Below are 22,998 nucleotides of genomic sequence, written 5' to 3'. Positions count from 1 at the left end.
AAAAAACATGTTCGAAATGGAAATGGCTCAATGGGCTCAAAACGATCTCAGGCATTTTGTTCTTTTGATTTTCCAATTTTTCCCCATTTCCCATTTCACTCTTTCCACTTTTTTTTTTTGACCAACATTTTTGGACGCAACATAAATGCCAACTAAAATCATTAGCAAATCAATTTTACAACAAATGTGACACCACAGCTTTAAGGGATGGGTGGGGAGGGGATAAGGGAAGCTGTGAATCTTTGACACTTGTAGACGGCACCGTTAAAATTGATTAACAGTAAGCTGCATGTAAAAGTCGACGAGCAAACGCCCTGTAGTCTGTACAATAAAAAAAATAGACTTAAGCTGAGTGTTTTTTTTTTTTTTTTTTTGTTGACAAGATTGAAATTGAGAAGAAACAGGAAATAAATATATACATACATATATATAGAATATATAAAATCTTCAGTAAGTTGCCTATTGCCAACACCGAATGCTTTACTCTTTGCTGTTCAACTCTGTTCAGAAAACGCAAAAAAAAAACTTTGTTTTTCTTTTTTAATTATTTTTTCAATTTGTTTTGCATTGTGAACGCTCGAGTAAATTTCATTTTATTAACATGCATTCATTATGTGTGTGTGTGTGTGTTTGTGGGGGGTGGGAAGGGGGCGGTGTGATGGTATTTATGTAAAAGGGGGGAATGAGAAATGTGGGCGGGGGGTAAGTGAAACAGCTGCCATGACAACAGCTTGAGCGAGTTGTTAAATGAATAAATGAATGAGTGCTTGAATGAGTGCATAAGTGCAGCATTGATTGAGTGATTGACTGAGTGCTCGAGTGCATTATGCAAATAACAACAACAACAACAACAATAACCGCAACATAAAACCGAAACCGTTATTAAATACACAAAAAAAACACACTTTGTTTTTTTTTCCATTTCAACACTATTTGTTTTATTTAAAATGCAATGCGAATGCGAATGAAATGAATACGAATACGAAAACAAATACGAATGCGAATGCGAATGCGAATATAAAACGTTAGCGCTATGAAAATGCAGCTGCAACAAATTGTTAATTTATGCACCAAGTTGCATATCAAATAATTCACACAAAACGACGTCAACGAACTCTGTCCCCCAAAACAAAAAATATATAAATGTTCAAAGCAACAAAATTAACATCATCAGCAATAAACACTTAAACAGTGACAGAGACAGAGACAGTGACAGAGACAGAGACAGCGATACAGATAGAGAAGGCAAGACTGCAAAATTTGCACAGCTCGTTAAAATAAAATAAAAAAAATAAATAAAAAGATAACCAAAAATTAAAAGAAAAAGAAAAACTTCTTTTTTATTCCACAACGCTCACGTAAGTAAAAAATAATAAAATAATACAAATAAAATGCTTACCATGTGAAAATTTTGATGCTACCAAAAAAAGAAAACCTAAAAAGAAGAAAATCCAACAACAATTTCTAGCAAACTGCACTCAAAACAAAGAATTTGTCACTTTTGTGGGTGGTGCGGGGAGGTGAGGGGAGGAGGGGCGGGCTATAAATTGCGGTACTTTATAATAAAAAGTGAAATGATGAGAGTCAAGAGCATGTCTTGATGAAAAACTCTGGGGAATTGTTCTGGCAATTTAATTCTCATCATAAATGAGTTTTAATGACCCAAACTTGGCAGAGAAATACAGACAGATTGATATACATATATATATATATATAATTATATATATCATATTGAGAGCCAACCCATAATTAAGCAACTCTGGGAAGTAGTTAGCCTTTCTCGGAACTCGGGTACTCCATAAAAGTGATCGAATAATTCCCAACTATTTTCAAACAATTTGCAAAGCATTTTTGATCATTTTGCCATTTCTTGTAGTTCCTGTTTATGTTTATTGTTTTACAACTAAACTTGTCTAAACTTATCAGTTCTACTTCAATCGATAAGTATCGATTTGCTCATGGATTTCTTGACAATCGTTCAGTAATATGCCAGTTTATCAGCATATATCCTTTGAAGAGCTACATCTTAACAACTGTATCTGTTATTGCAATCAGAAAATTGTATCGATATTTGCAGTTATCGATTACATAAACTTGATCTAAGCCATGATAGACAAGAGCTTTTAATTTAGAGTCTTCAACTCTGAGATCGACTAGAATATATATATATATATATAAATCTATATATATATATATATATATATACTATGCCTGTTACATTATTTTGCACAAATTTGATTTCTTTTTGCGCTATTCAAGTAAGAAAAAGAAACACACAAAAGAAGTGTAAAAGCTGTGCTATTATTTTAAACATTAAACAGAGTCTGCCATTAGCTGGCATCGTCTGACATTAACCGATATTAACTATCATTACCTGCCATTAGCCGTCGCAATTGTTATTTTTTCTTTCAATTCCGCTTATTTGTGTCAATTGAATTGTATTCTTTTTTGCCAGATAAATTATATGTAAAATAATTGAAATAAGTAAGTTGTTGACAAGAACTGAATTGTTATCTGCCAGCTTGATTTGTCAGCATTAAAAGGGTAACAGAAACAATCACTTAACTGCATGCAACACAAACACACACACACAGATTTTGTTGCAAGTGGCAAGTTAGTCTCGACTCGACGTTGTCGTACGTTCTAATCAGCGGCTTGGTAACTCAGATGTCAGCGCTCAGAACTGGCTAGAAGATGTCCATTAGGTGTCTGTTTGGCCAGTGACCCATGTGATCCCATGTGCCAGCTTGCCACCACCTGCAAATGGATGTGTGTGCGGCCCCAACGATAACAGCACAAATGTAACGAAAGTTTTCTTTGCTGTCTCTCCCTCCCTCTCTCTCTCTCTCTCTCTCTCTCTCTCTCTCACTCTGTTTGTCTCTGCGAGCAATCGACAAACGACAATTTGTTTGTAATTTGTTTGCCTATACAGACCAGTGCCCCCAAATGCGGCACAAACCGCCTCAGTTTATCTGTGCGTTGTACAAAATTGTATCTACACAAATCGCTGAGCAAACAAAACAAACGCAGCAAAAGTCAAATGAAATCGGTCGCCGCCGGCCGCAAAAAGCAAACAACAACCAAAACAACAACAACAAAAACAACAACAACAAAAACAACGACAACAAATTGCCAGCACATGCAACCCAAATAGGTGCCCATTGCCCCTTCCCCCTGTGCACTGTTCTCTGTTCCCTGTTCCCTGTTCGCTGTCCCCTGTCCCCTGTCCCCTTTCCACCCACCTTGCTTCTTTCTTAGTCGCTGACCAAAGTTTTTATCAGCCGCAGGCAACTGAGTTGACTTTCGTTTTTCTTATATGTTTGCCAGCTGACACTGCTGCACCTGCCGCCTTATCAGCGCTTGTCCATTCACCCTGCTCCCTCCATGCCCCTCAGCTGCTGCTGCTGCTGCTGCTCTTGTCTGCATGTGAAATCCACTCGAAGCAAAGCTATTTGGTAATCGATTACAAAACTTTTGTTGTGGCTCAACACGATGTCAATTGAGTCGTTTATCATTGCAGTTAGAAAGAGAGATCGACAGAGAGCGAGAGAAAGAGAGAGAGAGAGATAGAGAGATAGAGAGAGAGAGGGAGAGAGGGAGAGAGTGAGGCTTCAGTTAAATGTATTTCGAATGAAGATTGAAAATAAATGCAATAGTTGCAAGACACAATTTATGGAACTTAGGTTGACCATGTTGCAACCTGGCCTGGCAACAAATTGCTGTAGCAAAACATAAACATCTGCACCGTTTACAAATGCTCTGTGATATGTATAATAATAATATTAATGGAAAAGATTATAATGTCGAAGCAGACACATAAACTCACTCAACATGAAATGTTTTTTATAAATCTGCAGATTTGTATAAGAAGCTGTGGCAAAAGCTAACTCTAATCCCGTCGAGCAATGTTTATCCACAGATTTTATATAGTATATGTAATATATTATAACTAAAAGAAAAACATAAACTGTCCACAGACGCACAGTAAACTGAAACTTAAATATCATGTCCAAAAATATAGAATATTAATTTGTAGGCATGGCCAACATTCTTGCTTAAGATAAGACAGTAAAATGTTTAGTTAAAAGTGATGATTAAGTTGCTTGTTGCAAAAGAAAAGAATACTTTTGTTTATTTATTGATTTTGCTTGCTAAAGATAAGATTTGAAAATATTCATTATGATAAAGCCTTAACTGAGCTATCAAATAATATTAAATGGGCCACGGACATCACTACTCTAAGCGCTAAGATCAGGGGAAATAACTCGCAACTTTTTACAAATGGAAAAACCAAGAAAATTGTGGGTGTTTTCATGTAATTCTAATTCATTTAGTGGCATTCCGCACTTGTTTTGAAGCTGTTTGCGGCGCTGCAACAGTTGGTAAATGAAAATGTTGCCCACTCGGCACTTTCAACTGCCCCATTCCCCTTGCCATTCACCTGGCAGCAGCAGCAGCAGCAACAGCAACAATTTGGAGCACTATATCCACGGAGAGATCGCTTCGAATGGCGAAACCCGTATAAACAATGACTCTATATATAGACACCTGTTTGGCGTGGGCGGCAAAAGCGGAATGGGCGCGGCCCATTCGCTGTCAGGGCCAAATGACCAACCAGCAACCTCTGCATGTTGCAGGTGCACTGTTGTTGTTGTTCCTCCTTTGAGAGCAGCACAACGCCAACGCCAAAGCCCCATTAAAGATAAACAAAAAACAAGAAGAATTAATAATCGAGTGTTGAGCACACCGAAGATGAAATACCCTTAAAAATCGAAATTGAATTGAATTGAAATTGAATTTATTTTATTTTAATATTTTTTCTATTTTCTGTAAACTGAATGTGCCACATTTGAAGATTATTGTTATTATTATTCTTTATTATTATTGTTTTTCAAATATGAACAATTTAATAACAAACATATCGATTAAAAAATAAATTAATAAATAAATAATTGAAAATAAAATATAAGAAATGATTTCTTTAATACGAGCACAAATGCTATGCTATGGCAGCTATATAATATAGTGGTCCGATCCGTTCCCATTCAATGTACTGAGTGACAGCCATCAATAAATATAAAATAATTTATAAAATGTATATAAATCAAAAGAATAATTAGATAAATATTTAAGATATAGATTTTATTGCGGACAGACTGACAAGCGGAGATCGGGCATATATATTTAAAGTCAATCGACACAAAAAATACAAAAAGTAAGACAAATTTAAATTAAATTAAATGTATGATAAAATTTAAATTTTTATATATATATTAAAAAATAAGAAATATTTATAGTATTTCTGGTGGTCCAACATTTGTTGCGTGAATTGGGGCAAACCCAGGAAAAAGCCCAATCAGACCAAAAAATAATTAGTATGAATTAGTTAAGTCCCACTACAGGTATATATATATATATATATATATATATATATATATATATATATATATATATATATACTTCTGTTTGAACTGCACGACAAAATTTGAATACTCTGCGCAAGGGTATAAAAACCAAATCGAAAACAAATATAAATACAAATACAAATACAAATACTACCTTGCCTCGTTGTTGTCATAAATCTTTGCAACGACATCGACGCCGGTGGCGCCCCCGCAACAATGCGGCCAACATTGAAAGTGCCGTCTATATGTATATATATATATATATATATATATATTTATATGTATATGTTGTTATTGTATCTGTTGTTGTGGGTATCTTGTATCTTTTAGATAGTCGCGTGCACGCACTCACGTCTGCCTCGACTGCGATATCTGCTCGCTGTCTGAACTATCATTAGCATCACAACAAACAGTTTGCTTTGTTTTCTTTTGCTGTGTTCCGCCCACAACCCGCACTCGCTCTCGCACCAACCCCCCCACATCCCCCTCCATTCCCTGCTCTTATTGGCGTCGTCTTCCAATTGGCTTCTTGGCTTGATTAAATGTTGCCAACGACGACGACAACAGACAGCAGACAACGACGATGAACTTGAAGCTCAATCAGTTTCTGTCTGCCGTTTCAAATATGAAAGAACGTCCCCCCGCCCCTTGCCATGCCCCTTGGCAACCGCAATTGCTCAAAAAATCATTGTTGTTGTCGTCAACGTCTCAAGCATCTTACACGCAAAGAGTTAAAAAACAAACAAAAAAGATACGCAAAAAAATGCGAGCGGAAGTTCTGCAAAACAAAAACCAACAACAACAAAAAAAAGAAGAAAAACGTAAATCAGCAGCCAAAACATTAACTGTTGTTGCATAGCTGGGGTGCAGGGTTGCCACATTTCCGCAAATAAGATCAGCGCATGCCACATATTGCATATTGTATTTACCTCTTGAGCAACTTTGCCACATTTGACCAATGGTCATTTTCCCATTAAAATTTCATTTACTTTTGTGCTAATTTCGAACATTTTGATGAGTGCTTCTTCTTCTTCCTTTTCTTTTTCTAAAACTTTTGAAAAAGTAATTCAATTTTGTATTAATCTAAAGATGAATCCATAATTACAGAACACAGAACTATCTTTAAGAACATTGCCACCGATCCGTATCACTGTTTATCTCTATATCAAATTGATTCTTCAGTCAAAAATATACTATTCTGTTCTATTCAGATACTCTGCTGCTTTTCATAATCTCCTCTGGCAATAATCTCAATTTTTTTGTCAGCAATAAAGCTGAAAAATAATTTCGAAGACACTTTGAAATTTCTCAATTCGTTAAATTTTACACAAATGTTAATTGAGTAGTGGAGGTGGAGGGGGTTAAGGCGTCGACTGACATTCAAATGGGGCAGCAAAGGGAGCCCTAATGCAAGCGGGGCGTGGCAGTAAATGAGAAGTGGGCGGTGCCCATTAACAGACAGCCGCAATGGGCAACATAAAAATGCTAAATAAATATAAAAATTGATTATGTCAAATTGAAAGTTGAACAGCGGGGGGGAGAAGTGAGAAGAAAATGAAAAGAAAAAAAAAAAACAAAACAAAAAAACAAAGTCAGCAGCAACAACAAAAAATCAGAAATGTCAACGAGCGTTAAGGAGGGTGGGGGGGGGGGGGGGTGAGGCGTGGCAGCTGCGGGTTGTGCCGGCAATCAAAGTTGAAAATTAGGCAATAAAATTAAACGAACAGCGACGAGAAACGAGGCGATAAAGGAACAACAAGCAGGCTGTCGAGGAGGGTGTAGAGGGGGCAGGGGGACACTGATAGGTGCGGCGGATTGTGCTGGCTTAAGGGGGCAGGCAGAGGAGGGTGCGGAGGGGGTGTAAGAATTGGGCGTTGTGTTAACCTTTTGCCACACACAATAAACAAGAAGAAAAGGAAAAAAATATATATATGTATAATATACAGAAAATATATAGATATCCAAAGAAAATTGCCGCAAATGGTGGCAACATTGACAGGGGCAGCACAATAACAACTGTGCGGCATTGTTGCCACACTTCACTGTATAATTATGTGCGGAGTGTATTATGCAGCCATGAATTATGCCGCCAAGCGAAACAAAATCCCATTTGGGTCATTACAGCGATTGATTTGCCTCCACTGCCTCTCCATGCCACAGCTGGTTTGTGGGTGGCAAGTAGCAGTAACCTGGCAACAGTTGGTTTTGGCCACACACACCCACACCCACCACACATACACTTGTGCGGTCAATAAATAAACCTTGGAACAACCAACGTCCACAGTTATGCTCACAGTGTTGTCTAACGACTGATCAGAATATGATTTTATATAATATATGTATATATATGCTCCAGCTCGAAGAGGAAGCGATCAAGTAAAGTGACCAATAACAGATATAATTTAGTGTTGACTGCCACACAGTGTTGGCAAGTTCTTTGGCCAAGGCATGCTAAGGCAACTCTGCCATCCGCAATCCGCAAAATGGCGTAAGCAGTTGGCTCTTGGACAAGCGCTCCAAAACTATAATTGTTCAACTTCAAAATGAACGCAGTTTTGCAGTTTTTTCTGCTTTTCAGTTTTGATTTTTTTGAAGTTATGGTTACATATTTATAAAAAAAAAACAAAAACAAAAACAAAGCCAGTGTTAAACAACACGAAACTCTGTTAACTTCCCCCAAGAAGCAAAATAAGCACAAATGGAATTTTGTTTGGGATATGGCCGAGGAGCACGCATTTCAACCATTAACCATTAATTAATAACCATGGCTGCGCTCTAAATGGCCACAAAAGTTTGCAACCTGCCTGCAAGTTGTTTGTTGCAAGCTGCCTGCTCCAGTTTGGCATTTGCAAATTGTTGCAGCAGCAGCAGCAGCAGCAGCAAACAGCAATTTGTGGTTTTTGCGCCTCATAATCAGCTAAATGCATCATTACTGTGCCGAGGAGCAGTAAGCCGAGTGTGCCTCAAGAGAAATTTTGATGGAACGCGCAGCGTGCTGCAATTACAACACAACACACACAGCCACATGCCACATGCCATATAACGCAGTGCGGCAGTTGGGGGCGGCAAAGGCAACAAATGGGAAATGGGGAATGGGGAAATGCAGAAAAATGGGCTGCTGCTGCTCATTAAATTTCCGCTCTCTTTGCAGAAAAAAAAAAAAAAATGAAGTGGCCGCTGCTGACGTCGACTGCGACGGCGACTGCACTGGTTATGCTCTGCAAACTCATCAAATAACTGCAATTGTAGTTTTTACTTTGCAGCACTGTTGCCGCTTTTCATCTGCCTTCTGAGCTTTTACTTGCTGCCAGTCACGTTTTCATCTCGCAAATTTTTTTTGCCAGCTCTTGCACTTTTCTCTCTCTCTCTCTCTCGCTCTCCCTCTCTCTCTCTCCCTCTCCATGCACTCTGCTGGCAAACAAAGCCAAAGTGGACGACAACAACAAAGGCAGAAATAGAGAATGAGAGAGAGAGAGCGGACGGGGGAGTGAGTGTCTGTCTGTCTGTCTGTCACTCAGTCAGGCTGCACCTGTTTCGCCAACTGGACCGGACCCCATGGCCAGTATTCATTTGATGCGGCTGCAGCACGAAGGAATCTCCCGGCACAATGCAAATTTTCTGGTTCATTGCAAGCGCATTCAAACTGTAATCAGATACGAACATCACTCAAACAACACAACCCTCTCCCCCTCCCCCTCCCCTTGTTAACTCCTCAACTCCATCTTGCAACTTTGTCGAACTGTAACTAAAGCTTTAACAATAACTGTAACTGGCCCTGGGGTTTTTTTTTTTGCTTGTGGATCTTGTGGATTCTGTGTGCAGATAGCCAACACAGCTCAGCTTTTTAGTTGTTATAATGATAATAAATGGCTTTTAACTTTTAAAAAATTTATGTGAAATATATATATATATATATGATTGTGTGATCAACTCCAGACCGTTCCTTGAACATGTCAACTATATAGTAATTATAAATAATATTATATTAAATATAAATGTCATTATTGATGCAGAAATTGCAAAATTTCTCAATTTTGTTCAATTAATTTACAGTTATTGACAAATCATTTTTCTCATCTTAATTTCTGCACATTGCTCGGCATTTAAAATCAGCTATTCGATATTTCTGCCCAAAATAAATTCAAAATATGAGTTTTACGTAGATCTCTGTGGAATCATGCAATCATGCAATCCCGTAATTTTCAGTTGATTTTCATTTGATATTCATTTGCCATGCAGTAAAATGATATTTTTGCTGCTGCTGCTGCTTCTTTTTCGTTCCACGTTGATCTGCTGAACTGCACTTAACGGTTAACCGCTGATCGTCAGCTGAGCACTGCACAACTGTAAGCGCAGCTGACCCAACGACACCCTTTCCGGAATGCAAAACGAAACACGCGAGAGCAGAGAGCAAACGGATCGTGCCAACAAGAGATCAACTACAGCCGAGACAAAGAGAGTGAGAGAGCGAGAGAGAGAGACATTCCACACGCTGCGCAGCTTTGGCATTGCAAATGAGTAACGTCGCTGTCGCTGCTGCTGTCGACGTCGACGTCGGCGTCGTTGTCAGATATTTGTGTTGAACTTTTACACTTGCGTTGGGCAAAGCATGCAGCAGTAGGAGAGCGACGATGTGATAGGGGAATGGGAAAGGGAAGGGGAGAGGTAGCTGCTATTTGTATTGGTGGATCTTGTCTCTTGCGTTGGGAGGGGGGTATTGTGATTATTGCAACATTGCCCAGCCGCAGCAGCAGCAGCTGTTGTGTGGATTGTATCTATGTATGGGTCTATGAGTATCTCGATTTGTATGTGTGTATATATGTATATGTATATATATATATATATGTGTGTGTGTGCATCATATTTCTTTCAAATGGCTTTTTATGCTCTGTTGTTGATGATTCAACAAGTCCAAGGCGTAAAAACAAAAACAAAAACCAAACAAAAAAAAACGAACAACAACAACAAATTATCTGTCTGTATAAAGACACTTAAATATATTGTAATAAAAATATTTTTGTAAATGCTCGTCAAGGATTGAAATGAAAAGTTTTTATAGCGCACGCTATTAACAAAATGTCTACAGCAAATTTTTATTATTATTATTCTGTTTTCTAATTTGGTTTATGCTTTTTTGTTCTTCTTGTTTTTTTTTTTGTCATTGATGTTGTTGGTTGTGTAAAGTGGGTTGTGTTGTACAATGGCAAATTGAAAGCATTTTGAATATCATTTGAAAAGGTAGAAAGAACTCTTAATTAATGCGCCCGAAGATAGCGAGAGCAGGAGGAGGCATGCCACACGCTTGTCGGCGCAGCGGGGTGACGGGTGTGGTGCATGTAGCACAAACTGATAACGGTACTCCAACTTGACCTAGCGACCAACAAAGAATAAAACTTGAAAATCTCTTCGAAACGACTGAAAGAATGAGATCGACTTGCAGATGCTCTGTAATTGCTTTTGATAATAAAAAACAACAATAATATGAAGAGAGAATGAGATCGACTTGCAGATGCTCTGTAATTCTATTTGATAAACAGAAGCATTAGTAAAATTATTAATTAATTAATTAAAGAAGACATAATTTATATTTAATGATCTTTTGGTTTCCATCGATTAACTGATGACTATAAACTCTAGCCAATATCCCCCGTAATATACTCGGGTAGTAGAAACTAAGCACAAACATCAATCGTTTTTTATATACATATATATATATGTAAATTTGCTTCCCGATGAAATGTTATACGGCATTTCATTCATATGCAAATCGAACAACGCGAAAGTGTCAATTGATTATTATTGTTGTTGTTGTTGTGGTTGTTGTGGATTCCCGTATCATTGATGGGTTACAAAAGGTTTGAATATTAGCTAACAATAAGATGTGGATGCCATTGCTGCAGGTACTGTTGAAATTCTGGCAACTCTCTTTTGACGTACAGATCTTTATTTTATTTTATTTATTTTTCTGTTTTTTTTTTTAAATGATTAACAGAGCAAATTAAACCGTTTCCGTTGCTCACTTCACTCTTTCTCTGGTATTTCTTTCGTTGTGTTTCTTTCATTCTTTCCCCCTTGCCCCTCACTTTATCCCTCTCTTGTTGGTGGTTTACAAATTGCGTCTTGGCTTCAGCTCTCAATTAGAGTTAGTTGCTTTTAAATCCACATTCAACATCTTTTTCTCTCTCGCTCTGGCATAGATCATGGCTCATGACGTCAGCGGCTTAGCGGCTGCTGCTACTTCTTCTTCTTGTTCTTGTTACACTTATTGGTCTATCAATTAAGCAGCAGTGGAAACAACGAGTGTGGAAACTGCGTATGTTGTTCTTTCTCTCTCACTCTCTCTCTCTTTCCAGTCACATGTTAATTTCGCAGTCGACGTCGAAGCTTTTGCAAGGGGCCGCTGCATTTTTAGTTTTTTGTTGTTGTTTTTTTTTGTGCTTTGGGTGTGGGTAACGTTTGTTTGCAGGCGCTGTCACAGTCGCGAATGGCATCCACAATGCGTTCCATGTAAAAGTTGCTTAGCAGGTTTTTGTCTTCGTTTTGTTTTTTTCTTGCTTTGTTGCACTTTTTGATTGTTGTTATTGCTGCTGCTGCTGCTGTTGCACTTTCATATTTTGTTTTTGCAGCTTTTTTTTGTTGTGTTTTGTTGCTGCTGATTTTTGTTGCTGACTCTTATCATAAATATTTCAACGCCTCTGTTTTAGATGTTTGCTGCTGCAGCGCCTTTCACCAAACGGCAAAATGGACAAAATAAATGTATCTGTTAGGTGCGAGAATTGTGCAAGCAGCCTCCACATTTCCGTTAGGCAACACAATTAGTCTAGTCACACACAGCCAGCCCAGCCCAGCCCAGCCGCCCACTTACTACACACACACACACATATATATATGTATATATATATGGAAAATGAGAAAGATACACGCCTCAAAATGTATCTCATGGCCAACACACACACATACATAATTCATACCTCTTCAGTACACAAATCACACAAATTGCATTCGCGCCGCGCGCGCAAACAAATTAAAAATTCATAAAAAAAAACTAAAATCAAATTTTCAACAGCAGCAGCAGCAAGAAGAAGAAGAAGAACAAGTCGAAGAAGCAGCAGCGCAACATAAAAATATATATAAAATAACAATAAAAAAAAACAAAAATCCCAAAAAATAATAAAATACACAAATCCGATTTACATTTACACAATTTATGGTCGCATGTCGCAGGCCATATTTATTTATTTATTTAGATAGCTTCGCTTATCGTCGTCGTCATTGTTGTTGTTTAGCTTTCTTGTTGTTGTTGTTGCTGTTGTTGTTATCATTGTTGTTGTTTTGTCAAACGCCGCGCCGTCTGGCATTTTGATGTGGGCGCTGAGCGTTGCGTGGGCGTTGCAAGTGCGCGCGCGGGCCTTGAGTTATGTAGTCGTCGCCGTTGCTGTTGCCGTTGCTGTTGCCGTTGCCGTTGCCGTTGCCGTTGCCTATGCGGGATGTGGTTTTTCTTACGTTGTAGCTAGCTAGCTAGCTTCAGCTGCCTCAATGCCAACGACAACAGCAACAACAACCATCGTCAACAAGCCCAGCATTCGTACAATGGCCATTGAAAGTCGATGGAAATCAATTTGCTAATGTTGTCACCAGGCGGCGGCAGCCAGCTTGCCTAGTTAGATGGATCGTCAAATTGTTCTCTTCCTCGTGCTGCTGCCTCCCCCGTTGAGTCGCTCAACAACTGGCGGCCAATTACAAAAGCCAAAGCCAAAGAGCAAAAACCCAAACATTAAGCGTGGCACGCAGCAATCGCATTCATTGCAGCAACAGCATCCAGCAGCAATGCGAAATCAATTACACTAAAGCCAACACACTGCCCCCTGCCACCGCCCCCTGGTGGATGGCCGTTAAAAGTGGGACGAGTGTCGCGCACGTGCCACGCGCAACGCCAATAATTTGTAGTAACAAGCAAACAAGCAGCAACCACCAAAAGGTCGCACACACATCACACACACACACACCTAGGGGGGGTCATACACGGCAGAATTGAAAAATGACTAAACACAAAACGCTAAAGCATAAGCCGTATATATATATACATACATATATGTAAATATATATGTATGTATATAGTATATAGTAACACACCAGAAGCTGCCTCAAATCTCTATTCTATATATAAAAAAGACAAGTAGAAATGCTCTCTAGTCGAGAGGGTTCGACGAGGCGATACTCTGATCCCAGCTGCTAGATATGTTAAATCGATTAAGACACAGGTCAAGATATGTGAGTTTATTACACGATCTTAATGCACTTTGTACAATTGGGAATATGTTAATCTATCTACAAATATTCCCTAAAACTTGAAAATCAAAAATCGATTTGTATTTGTCGATCAAATGAGATAAACTTGATCTGCTTATGGCAAACATGAACTAATATTGCATATTTAAAGTGTGGAGCTCTTATAGTCTTCCCGAGACTGAGATGCTGATCAGAAATATATATATATATATATATGCTTTATGGCGAGCAGTTCCCTTCAGCCTGCAACATACTTTTGCACAACTTCAGTAGACAATCATTTTTAATCCAAGACTGTTAAAATCTCTTCCTTTTTTACTAGTCAATTTATAGTCTTAATTGGAAACTGGAAGTTAAATGAATTCATTCACAATTCATATTATAGTTTATTTAGTTACTGGATCTAAAGATCTCTGTACGTATAATATACACCCATTTGCCGACTTGCAAACAGAGTCAGAGTCTCTGGCAAATGGCAAAAAGAAAATGTGAAAATGGAAAATGGAAAATATTTTGTATTGCAAGTTTCGAGCGCATAACTTTGGAGCACTCGTCTAAGCGAAACTCGAAAGTTTACTGCATTCCAAGCCACAGAGACGATGGAGGAAGAGAGAAGGGTAAATGTGTAAATGTGGAGCTTGCAACTCAATGGGGAATTGTCCAACGACTGGTAAAAGCTTGTTGCTTGTTGAACATGTAAACTCGAAGCGATAATCATTCATTAATCATTCATATGCAAATATGAATCACATTCATAGATGTGCAAATGCGATTCGATTCATCACAGCTCAGCCCCAAATGGTACAAATGTCAAACACTCGCCATGAATACGATTCACGTGAGTTGAATAAATGCAGACATGCTTTCAATATTTGTAAACTGGGCAACGAATAATTTGAGTTTACTTAATGTTTACTTAAGTTGAAATTTGCATATAGTTTTCGAAATTTACTTTCAGAATAAAAAGTTGAGTTAGTATGATGATTTTCTAAAATAGATTCCGATTTGATGTGCAGCTGCCTTATATCAGTAAGCAGACAATACTACCATAATATATATAGTAATAGTATTGTCTAATATATAATATATATAGTAATAGTATTGTCTGCTTAGTACTTATATGTAATGTGCATTTAAATGTCGATCCATGACTGTTTCTACCCATTGCAAAGGCTCAAATCCACAAGAAATACAAGAAGTGCATCAAGTCCATATCCATTATCCTTCATGTTTAATCGTTGTTTAATTTGGGGTGCATTTTTGCTTGCATTCCAGGCTCGTTTTGGAGAAGCACGAAAGCCAAGTCCAATGCACAAAATGCTCCAAACTGATAATAATTCCATTTTGTATTTAATTTCTTTTTGCCAGTCAAATGGAAGAAAGAATTCGAAATGAGCACTTGCATCGTAGTTGATTAAAATTAAGAACAACTATATATATATTGTCTTATGATTACATTTAAGATACATTTGTATCTTTCAATTCACATGAACAATTCGTCTGAATATGTTCATCATAGTTGATCTGGAATTTGATCAATAACAAACATGAATATTGTTTATTGATCACATTTAAGTGCTTGTATACAATGTGAAATACACAAATACATCTTCAAGATACATGTGTATCTTTCCTTAATTTACATACAGCCCAATTATGCCCACTTCTGGCCGCTTTCCATGCATTTCCATGCATTTCTGCAGGGTGTAGTCAATTAAAAAAGATACCCATAAATAAATGTGCACAGAAAAGCAGTTAATTGAGCTAATTTATGGCGCCCATTAGACTGCCCAATTGGGCTGCCTATCTATATATATACAGATATATAGATATACATATATATATGCTTATATAAAGTTGTGCTCCATAAGTTTGTTGCCCATTGTCGGCATTTCCATTTAACGGTCCAAATATGCAAACAGCACAACAAACACAAACGCCGCAGACTGTGTCGAGTCTGTTGAGAGCTGACTGCTGACTGCTGACTGCTGCCTGCTGCTTATTGTTTGGCCTTGAAATCGAGCACTATCAGTCAACAGCAGAACACAACTGCATACAATGGACACAAAAAAGTGGTTGCCATAACTGAAATGCAAAAGTCGCAAATGAAACGCGCACTCGATTTGCGTTTTGCGATATGCGATTCACTTGCCCTGAGCCACCCAACCACCCAACCCAACCAACCCAACCAACCAACCACTATACGAGCGTCCAGCCCTCGATTCTAGTGAATTGTGCTCAACAACTATGCCAAGTTTGGTTCACAATTTGTTGACAATTGCGTTTCACACTTTGCATAATAATCAGGCGGTGCCCGCCACACAGAAATCTTCACAGTATACAGTGGGTCTCGAATGTATGCGCACGCATCCACAATCCACATTTTTCGTACAATATCTAGTAGATGCCTAGACAAATAAGTGTGATGTAAGTTATTGATATAGCCTGTTCTTGTCCAGCAATTACAGCTCTAACATATCTCATCGAATATGTATTTTTGGGGGAAGTTTACAGAGAATAAATCTGAATTCAAATCTGGTTCCTTGGCTCGCTATTCATGAGTGCATTTATTGGAAAAATAGCGACACTTGGCCATGTTCAACTTTTGCCCAACTGCTGCCAACTGGGCTAAAAAAATGAAAAAAAAAAAAGCTAAGAATATTTATGCGGAATTCTGTTCCACGAAATGAACGAACGAGCGATCAAAGAAATGATTCATGTTGTGAATGCGAATGAATATTTTGAAATCGATTCGAATAAAGTGTGTAAACCACACCTACCAATAGATTCATATGTATGTATATATATATATATATATATATATATATATATATATATATGTCCATATATATATCTATGTATATATATCGATCACGAACATTGCATTTGATTGCAAATTGCAAATTGTAATTGGGTTTGCAATTGTTGTAATTGCCTTTGCTTGTTGTTGTTGCTCGCTGTTGTTGTGTCTGAAAATTGAGTTGCAACAACAACAACAACAACAGCAAAAACGCGACATTAATTGCAAAATGCTCGTGTTGCTTTCATGTCGCTCCTCAAGTTAACTCGGACACCCTCCTCCATCCATTCATTCCAACAACTGACCCCACAACAGACACAACTGATAAATTGACAATGCACGACAAACAACAACAACAACAATAAAAACAACAACAACAACTCGAAAGTGTTGAGAAAGTTACGAAACTGCAATGATAAGACTGGAAAATTCAGCACGTGCATTGGCAAATGGGAAAAAAATGTTGACTGCATCGAACCAAAAAAAAAAAAAAACAGATAATATATATATATATATATATATATATATATATTATATACATTCTTTCGTTTGAATCACCAAATCGCAAAATGAGTAATGCCTGCGAAATGTCGCTGAGCAGCTGAAGGGGCAAATTTAGGCCAAGAAAAACATCGGATTTAGTGACGAAAAAAAAAACATTGAACTTGTATACCCTACTAAGCATGGGCAAAAAGGGTATAATGCTTTTGTGTAACATGCAATTATACACATATTCGTGATCAGAATCATGTAGCCCGAGTATCTTGGAGACTATAGAATTTATAGTCTATAAGTTGTCGTACATCCCCGCATATAAAGTTTATTTCATTTGATCGATAACTGTTTGCGTCTCTCGTATATCGATTACCGATTAATATATATTATCCATGTGGACATATTGATCAATTTTACATATTACATAAACATCGAATAAGAAAAAGCCAATTTATAAACCAAAACGTATTCTCATATTCATCTCATTTCTCTCTCTCTCTCTCTCTCTCTCTGCTTACATTTGGGTGTGCAAAGCTTTTTAAAGGGAATCGGGAATCGACTACAGCCTTCTTCTTCTATTTATTTTTTAAAAATATATATTATCTCTAATCTAATCAGCAAATCAAAAATATTATGTCAGCTTTGTTTGCTCGCCGGCATTCAACAGAGTTATAAGCTTTATAAGTGGAGCACTGCAGACTGCAAACAAAAATGTGTGCATTAAGTATTCAAGTTTAAGAATTAATAAAGCCTTGACTAAACTTTCGATTAATGCAGCTAATAATAGATCAGTTTCAAACAACAAGCAGAATTCTTATAACCTTGCAGAGGCTTCTATAATTTTGTCATTTAGTTTGGAACATATCGTAGAAGAAGTTGATGACAACCCCCCGCAAAGCACATATATATATATATTCTTGATCAGCACAACTAGTTGACTTTCACATTGAGATGGCCCATCTCTGTCAGTCGGTTTCTATTCAGATTTAAACGCAACTTGATGAAACTTGGCATCGATACGCAGGCAGTACATATGCCTTGCTAAAGTCTATAACAACAGTTAATATTACTATAAGAAAATATATAATGCCTATATATATAATATAGAATGCAAAACTTGAATTGATTTGAATATGAGCCAAAGCATTTGCCACCTACTCAGGCATTTTTGAGCGTTTGTAAGCAACACAATGTGGCACAATTCACGCAGGCAACAAGAATAATATTAACAAAAGCAAAAATACAAATAAAAAATATAATGCCCATGAGTATTATTTATTTACAATTACGAGTATATGCATTTCGATTTATTGCTTATAAATGGGTCTTTACGAGAAGCGGAAGCAGTGCCGCAAAAAACAAAAGCATTTGGTGGACAAATCGTGACGAAATATGCACACATACACTTATATGAACACACTATGTATGTGTGTGTCTGTGTGTGTGTGTGTGTGTGGGTGTTGTGTGTATAAAATGCGTTTGTTTTTTTTGGGGGGGAGTGTGCGTGTGGTGTGGAGAGAGCTATATGTGAGAGATAGCGCTATATATGCGAATCCACCTCCCCGTGGGTGGGGGTGGGTGAGTGTGTGTTTTTTATTTTTTCGTTTTTGCTGGGGTTTCTTCAATTTCTTTTGATGTCAAAACAGAAGAAAAAGAACAAAATTAAAATAATAAAAAAAAATAAGAAAAATACAGTAGCAAATGTTTATAATTGCTTATCACAAGATATTGTGGCCATGTTTGTACATAGTCTGCGGTTGTGTTGTGTTTGTATAATCATGTGTGGGGCACTCGAATTCATGAGTGCTTAGTTGCTCAGTTGCTGAGTGCTGAGTGCTGACAAATACCTAACTCGACTTTGGACTGCGTCGACTTCCTTCTGGGTCATTCAAATGTTGTCCATACCTATAAAAAGAACCCACTTTAGGATAAAAATACGAAAAAAAAATATACAAATAAAAACAAAAATAAATATTTTTTTTTTTTTCATTTTCAACAAAATGAAATTGATACACGCCACACACATGCGTTGCGGCAACAGAACAGAATTATTGTTAAAAGTTCATAAAGTCGATCATAAAATACGACAACGACAACAACAACAACAACAAGAGTCATCATTTCGAAGAAGAAGTCAAACGACGAAGTTGAATTACCCTTAAACTGTATGGAGAAATGCATATCAAAAGGGTGATTTTTGTCTTTGTCTTGAGACCTTGAGACATAGCAACTTAAGTTATCAAAGTCGTAAAACAAAGCCTCAATTTATTGATTATTTTTGTGTTATTAATTATTTATTTAATAAATTATTAAATACAACTAAAAACTATTGCTAAAATAGCAATAAAGTTGCTCTGATCAAGATCGGATGTTTGATCCTTTGGACAAGGCAAACTGTCTGCCAGGTTGGTCATGCCCATTGAACACCACAAATGAGGGGACAGCAAATAACCACAGCTGAAAAGTCCCCTCCCCTCAACTCTCACCCAACCCTACCGTCCCGCCACCGTCACCGCCACGCCCCCTGTCGGATGAGTGTTTTTGACAAGCAGGCGACTGGGGACGGACAGTTGGCAGGTGTTGCCATTGGTCCCGAATCTATATATTTCCATAAAAGCGGCTATACAGTGTGTCACATAATACGATCCGACTGTCTGCCCCCCACACACACACACACACACAACCCCCCTCCTTGCCCCATGTTGCCGTTGTTTCAACTTACTGTTTTTATTAGTAATAACATTTTGAAAGCCTCAACATGTTCGTTAAATTAAAATTCATGCATTGAGTGCTATCCAAGTGCTGCGAGTACCTCGGCGGATATATGCGAAATGTGATACTTAAGGCTAGTGGGCGGGGCCGGGGCAGGAACAAAAATTGGGGGGTGGGGCTAATGGTTGGTGGTTGACAAATGATGCCAAGAGTGTGTTGGTGGCACGTATTAAATATCGAATTCAATAAAACTGATTGACACATGTCTCGAGTGTTGAGAGTGGCGCACAATTCACCTTCAACTGAACAGTTGCATGTGGCAAGTTGCATTTTGTTACTGTTGTTGTTGTGGTTGTTGTTATTTTTGTTTTTGGTAGCATCAAGAAAGTTTTTCCGCATTTTGGAGCGCATTTGTTTGTTGTTTTTGTTTTTAGATCATTGGGTTTTACCATACCATAAATTTTACAGCATGTCGCAGGAGCTAATAAAGAGCACAGTGGCCGCTGCAATGGAGGAGACGTCCAAAGTGGAGGTGATTGTGTACACCGCCAAGTCGGACAAGACGCTCAAACAGAACATGAATGCCAAGGATGAGACGCTGCGAAAGCGTACCTCATTAATAATAGTGCCACAGCAAGTGGATGACATAATTGATAACACAGCCAGCACTACTGTGCAGCTGAATCAGCAGCAGCAACACCAACAGCAACCAATGGAAGAGAAGCAGCAACAGCAGCAACAGCAACACGTTGAGCATGGCAATCGTAATTCGATAGCCAGCATGGATAGCTGCGTCTCGACAAACACCAGCCAGAGCAATCAGTCAAGTGGCAGCTCCGGTTCGAGCAGCAGCTCTGAGGATGCCCATGCCGCCTATCAGGATCTACAGAATGGCAATGCCGATCATGATGATGATGATCATCATCATCATCATCATCATCATCATCATCATCATTTGGCTGTCATGAATTCGCCCAGCTGCTCGACCACATCGGAGTCGACATCCTGCTGCAGCTCCGTCGATTACTCACTACGCGAACAACTGCAGAACTTTGCCAATCGCAACGAGGATCAACTGAAATGTGTCAATGACCTGCCAACTGCCGCACAATTGCTCAAGGGCATGCCATGTCTGGCGATGGATGAGCCGATCTGTGGTGCAGCACCACCATCAATGCAGCAACCACACTGCGATGCGCTGCTCAGTCCACAGGAGGCGCCGCTAGGTCGTCGTTATGCCGAGGTGGCACAGTTCAAAGGTCACGCCAAGGCGAGGTGAGTCCTGCGATAACAGTTCAGTTCAGTCCTGCGATAACAGTTCAGTTCAGTTCAGTTCAACAGCTGCAGTCTTCTTACAATATTATCATTTTGTATAGAGTCCTTCGACTCACTGTTTTTTAAAGGATGTTCCATTCTTTTAAATGAATTGAATTTAATTTAAATATTTTTGTTGACTTTTTATTATTTGAAACCTATTTTCTATATACATATCATCAACTTTTTAAAGAAGCCTTATATTTTGAGTTGGCTTCTCCCGCACTTTATTTATACATCAATATTTATATTTATAACGAATTACAATGAATTTCAGCACACACATTTTCAGTTTATCATCTAGCAATACCTCTTACTCACTTAATCAAACTTTAGTCGATAAGTTCAGTCTGTTATTAGATTAATACCACATTTTAGCATACTTTTTGATTGATTTTTTTCGTCTTAACAATTAGGTTTTTAATTGTTCATTGTAAACAATTCAATACCCTAACTTACCAGTGCTTTACTGTTTACTGTCCCGTCTTATTGATGTGAAACTTCTTTTTTTTAATCTAGTATCTGTCGCTTCATTAGAGCCATGTCTGGACGTATTTCTAATCAACCTTAGGCAACTTCCTACCACTTGGCTGTGACTACAGCATTTGTTATCTTTTAAATCAGTCTCGTCTGCCACCTATGTATTTTGTGGCATGTGACCCGCTCTCTCTCTCTCTCTCTCTCCCTCGCTACTCGACTCCTCCCCGTGGCTCGGTTCAGGATTCGAGCGCACTTTGTGTTAGGAACTGTATTGTTTCGTTACCCTCAAACATTCTTGAACTAAACGATGTCAAATGCTCACTCAACTTGAGCTGAGCAAACCACAAGTAGTCGATCCCCTTTTAACTAACTACCCACCACCCACTTTTCTCTCTCTGTGTATATATATATATATATATATATATATTTCACAACTCGTTTTATGGCCTGCAGTTGTTGTTGGGTTGTTTTTTGTGCACATCGCTTCCTTCGTCTTGTTGCACATGCATAATATACAACTTAATTAGTATTACTACTTTATAGCACTCTCGACGAAGACGATGCTGTTGAACAGCGTCCTGCTACTCCACCCATCGCTCACACACACACACACGCACACACAGACACACACAGAGCATCGCACAGCTCAAGCTCAACACACACAGTGCTGAAATCTAATAATGGCACATTCCAAACACGCTTCCCCATTGCCACATTACCATATCAAAAACGACTATGGCTTGGCTGCCCCACGGGCACAGACTATACCCCTTGTCTGCCACCACTGAGGCATAACTCAAAAATGCAACGGGTCTTACATATGCATGTGTGTGTCTCTCTCTGTGTGTGTGTGTGTGTACATACGAAGTGTGTTGCTTATGAAGTTTGAACGTTTTGAACTCGCCCTCTGTGAAAAGCTCTCTCGACACTCTCCGCAGCAACTCTACACAGGAGCGCTCTGCTGTACAGCAGGTCCCTGTCAAAGCGTACACTCACAAAAAAGAAATCGATCTGAAAATAAAAAAAAAATCGCGCTTAAAACTAGAAAGTTGTTCTCAATACTAAAAAAATAAAATCCCAAAAGTATGCTTGTTTTTTGTATTGTTCAAAAACATTTTCAATTATTAAGAAAAACAAATTTTTAGAAAAACTCCTTTCTAAAGTTTAGGAAAAGTAATGAAATTTACTGGCAAAGCTTTTGTATTCGAGTTTAGTTGTCGTCTGCCTCAGATTAGAGGCTCGATGGGAAGTTACTCAATCGATTCGCCTTAAAATCGTTAGTTATGTTTTCAAATAATCTATATTTATAAACTATCTAAAGTGATTGTATAAGTGAAATCTTAACACTTTATCTAGAGTTAGAGAGTGCTTTTGTGCACATATAAAATGAGAAAAAATAACGTGAAAATTGAGAAGAAATTAATAAATTCCAGGATAATTTATCGATAATTTTTCTGAGTGTTTGGAACTCTATGGATTAGTGCGCCACTCCAATCCGTTCAT

General features: G+C 38.2%; 1 protein-coding gene across 1 annotated transcript in view; it reads left to right on the top strand.

The window, feature by feature from the left end:
- The first annotated feature begins 1,038 nt into the window (after window positions 1-1,038).
- Window positions 1,039-22,998, top strand: part of LOC6565102 (protein sprint) — a 56,175-nt gene continuing 34,215 nt past the window's right edge. The window contains exons 1-2 of the mRNA XM_032738073.2: window positions 1,039-1,358; window positions 20,170-20,976. Of these exons, the coding sequence (XP_032593964.1) occupies window positions 20,171-20,976 (806 nt within the window). The 5' untranslated portion in view covers window positions 1,039-1,358; window position 20,170. The remainder of the gene's footprint in view (window positions 1,359-20,169; window positions 20,977-22,998) is intronic.

Source organism: Drosophila grimshawi, unplaced genomic scaffold (genome assembly GCF_018153295.1).
Source record: "Drosophila grimshawi isolate 15287-2541.00 unplaced genomic scaffold, ASM1815329v1 contig_848, whole genome shotgun sequence".
Classification (NCBI taxonomy): domain Eukaryota; kingdom Metazoa; phylum Arthropoda; class Insecta; order Diptera; family Drosophilidae; genus Drosophila; species Drosophila grimshawi.
This window is presented reverse-complemented; position numbering and strand designations above follow the sequence as displayed.